The sequence below is a fragment of the Echinops telfairi genome, unplaced genomic scaffold, assembly GCF_000313985.2.
Source record: "Echinops telfairi isolate 266 unplaced genomic scaffold, ASM31398v2 ScPeMD7_10;HRSCAF=50, whole genome shotgun sequence".
Classification (NCBI taxonomy): Eukaryota; Metazoa; Chordata; class Mammalia; order Afrosoricida; family Tenrecidae; genus Echinops; species Echinops telfairi.
Window position 1 is genome coordinate 6,400,784 of NW_022103907.1, and position 3,725 is coordinate 6,404,508.

Below are 3,725 nucleotides of genomic sequence, written 5' to 3' on the forward strand. Positions count from 1 at the left end.
TTAAAAAAAAAAAAAAAGCTCACCTCTTAGAGACATGTCATGGATAACTCAGAATGCCAAGGTTGCGACAGGTATGCACCTGGGGATGGGCAGAGGACAGATGGGGCTACGGCTCTTTCTAGATGAAAAAGTGTTTTACTCAGAAGCTGTTCTATTAAGGTAATCCTGAGTTCTCTCCTGTGGTCGAGACCAGACCATAGTTCATCCTGATGCTGATAAAGTCGCCATGCGTTGCAGCCTGCCTGAGGGCCATTCACAGTAACAATGACTGTGTGACATCTTATAAAAACAAAACAGATTTTTTTTTAAGTATAACTTTCTTTTAAATTCCAGATATAAATGAATGTGAACAACCAGGGCTCTGTGGTCCTCATGGGGAGTGTCTAAACACAGCTGGCTCTTTTCATTGTGTCTGCGAACAGGGCTTCTCCATCTCTGCAGGTGGCCCCACATGTGAAGGTAAGATGGACAATAAAAATCATGTAGGAATTGTACGAAGCAGGGAGGAGGTCACTGTCTGTTTAAACAGGCAAAGATTCTAAGGCATTCGGAGATATTCACGGTGCAGGGCTCTAGAACATGTATGTATGCTTCCAGGTGACGCATCCCTGAAAGCTCGGGGATTCTTGCAGTTTACAAATGATAACCCAAGGCTGTCACAGTGACAATACTTGCAGACCACCTGACTACTGGCGCAAAATTAATGGACTGACATGTGCAGGGATGACCATTTCATATGCATGAAGGCCTCAAGGAAGAGGCCTCACGGAAAAAATGGAAGACCTCCTTGGTGTAACCTGAAGCCCTGTTTGATTTGATTGTGCTGTGCATCAATTATTCTGTTTATACAAAAATAAGAGACTGTTTAACTCTTATAACCTTAGCTCAGAGACATATACTCTTATTTATTATCTCCACAAAATCTAAGTAAGTTGTAAGACGTTAAAATAGCACAGGTGGTTTCCTATTTATAACCTTTATGTGAGGGTAAGTCCAAAGTACTGCTCTAGAGTTCTACTTCATACATCAACTAACCAACATGCACAGGTTTATCCCAAGAAAACCCGTGTAAGCTTGTTTCTGCGATCAGTTTCAGTGCCTTCAACAACAACACAAAAGCCAGTCAAAACGGTGGCTTTCGATGGGATCTTCTGATCCCGTTACATTGAGGTCAACTCAGAAGTTTATAACAGCCAGTGTATGGGATCCCCAAAGGTAATTTTGATCGAGTTTTCTCAAAGGACAGAGGAAGATCATGGAGCCCAAATATGAAGAGGTTTCAAGAAACTTAAAAACTACATTGGCGAGAAAACGCCAGAAAAAGTTGCAGTGAGAAGTGGTCAAGACGAAGCACCTGTTTATTCTTCGAGGGTAGCATGAGCCATCCTACAAGGATTTCCTTGGGAAACCATTCCCCATCCTCCGCGCAGGCCCGAGCTTGCCCCTTCAGACTTGGTTTTGTGCTCCAAGCTCAAATAACATGGAAAAGAAACATAAGTTGAATCCCCTAAGGATACTAAAACTGGTATTTCGACACGGGGTACATGGAAAAGTGTCCAAATCTTCAGGGAATGGTGAGAGAGAAGGAAATCTCACCTTTTAGAAGAGTTTAGACCTTGATTAAGGATAGGGAGAAGGAATAGCTTCACATTTTAATACTTTTATAAACGCTTGTGTTATTTTGTTATAGTACCTTTTTGACTTACCTAGTATGCTATCAGTGCCATGGTACTGATTATTATCATAACCATTTTATTACCTATTATTTTCTGATAAGTTGAGGTATAATACATATCCAGATGTTTTAAAAAGTAAACTGAAAATTTCCCTTTCATCACCATTTTGACCTCTCTCTCTTTGAGAATCTAGGTTTTCAAAGCAAGCTATAGTCCTAAGAAGTAAATTGTAAAGGTTCTCTTCGGGGCCTAAGATAGTACTCTTAAAAAATAGTTCAACAAGATGTGTCCAATCTCCTTGCTAGTGTTACAGAGGGGCCAAGCTGAGGACGGCAACCAGGTTCATCAGAATTGGATGTCTGATTTTCTGAGAGATAAACTGACCAGAAGTAGAAGATGATTCACATTGCCTTTTGCTAAACAGACAAAACAGCCCATGCCAGATGTGGCTGGAAGAAAGATGGTAGAGACGGTGGGGTTTGAGCAAGTGGGCTGGAGGGATTGGACGAGATCTGGGGTTGGGGAAGAGAGAAAAACATCCCAACGGTGCGTCAGCTCTGAAGGACGGAGAGGAGATCCGTGATGTGGTGGCTTGTGATGTTTCAGAGAAGACTCGCGCAGGCAGACCTCCCTCTGGGGAGACTGCGGTGCTCACCAGCGACGGCAGAGAGTGTTAGCGCATCAGGGCCATTGTGAAACTGCAGAAAGATGCAGCTGCTGCTGCGGTCATTCTATCACGGCCCAGGAAGGCTGCTTTCACGGAAAACGCTTCCAAGTCGGAACCACTGATCGCGTGCGCTGTGCCGCGTTCAGGGGAAAAACAGCCAGTCGCTTCCAGCGCCCTCCAGGCAAAGCCAGGGTTCCCGAAGAACGGACCAAATATAAATAAATTCACATTTATTTTGTCTCCCGTATGAATTATTTTTCTTAATTTGTTACCTTTTTAAATATTGATTTCTCCAGTGCCAGAGTTATGTAATCATTCTAATGGAAGCTCCAATCTGGTCAGCTGTGACTTGGTGAATAATTCTTTTAAAAACATATATTTTTAGAAAATGTATAGTGCTTTTTAAAGCATCCCACTTACGTCTGCTCTCTTTCTGAACCATAAGCAAGGCCGTTTTGTAAGTAACACTATGTGTCATTAGGAATCTCGTGCTGACGTGTATCAGGATAACTACAAACCTTATAGTAGGGCATGTTGCTCCCTTGCTATAATAAGCTCTGCAAGGCTTCCGTCGTTTATGGGCTTAATCCAATATACTAAACTTGTCCAAGCTCTCTTTTGTTGGACTTAGTCTGAAACTTGTGGCAGTAGCTCTGTGTCCTGACTTTACCCCGGGTTGTGGTTGAGCATGAAGCCAGCTCAGTGGATTGGTGTTTAGCTATGGAGCTGATGTGTGCCTAGTACTTGAATTAAAGCAGAGAAGTGGCTGGCATTCTCACTTCATGCCCATTCACCAACCTGCTTCTGGTCAGAGCAGCGGAGGCCAGGGTTGGCATGCATGGCCCTGAGCAAGACTAAGTGAGCCCAGAGCAATGTTTCCATCAGATTCTGCCCGCTGTTTCCCATGGTGCAGCGAGTTGTCGGGCTCTGGTTGTAGTTAGTGAACCATGATGAAGAGGCATGCTCTGTAAAGACCAGTGACCTCGAGTAGAATGGCAGGTTTTACAGAAATAAAGATGGCGCTACTGGCCTGTCCCTCGCCATTCTGTTTGTGGTGCTCAGGTGTGTGTACCTGAGAAGGAGGGGAAACATTGGCTCTCCCGGGAGATGAAGAGCAGGGGTGTTGCATGAAGTTCAGCGGGAGTGAGGTGGGAACTAGGTGGGGAGTGCACATCGATTCTTGGCTTATTCAGTCACTCAACAAATACTTACTGTATGCCTACCTTGTGCCACGCACTGTTAAGAAGACAAAACACACGTGGTCCTTATCCATGCAGGTAAAGTTCCAGAAGGGAGCCCGAGAAATTGTAAATAGTCCATGTAGATCCACGTGTGTTCATATTTAAGTAATATGTTATCATAACACTTTATGGCTAGAGCCA

At 43.8% G+C, this 3,725-nt stretch overlaps 1 protein-coding gene across 1 annotated transcript in view; it reads left to right on the top strand.

The window, feature by feature from the left end:
- LTBP1 (latent transforming growth factor beta binding protein 1) overlaps nt 1-3,725 on the top strand; it is a 476,077-nt gene that overhangs the window by 381,065 nt on the left and 91,287 nt on the right. Inside the window, exon 23 of the mRNA XM_045287025.1 lies at nt 334-459. Within this exon, the coding sequence (XP_045142960.1) occupies nt 334-459 (126 nt within the window). The remainder of the gene's footprint in view (nt 1-333; nt 460-3,725) is intronic.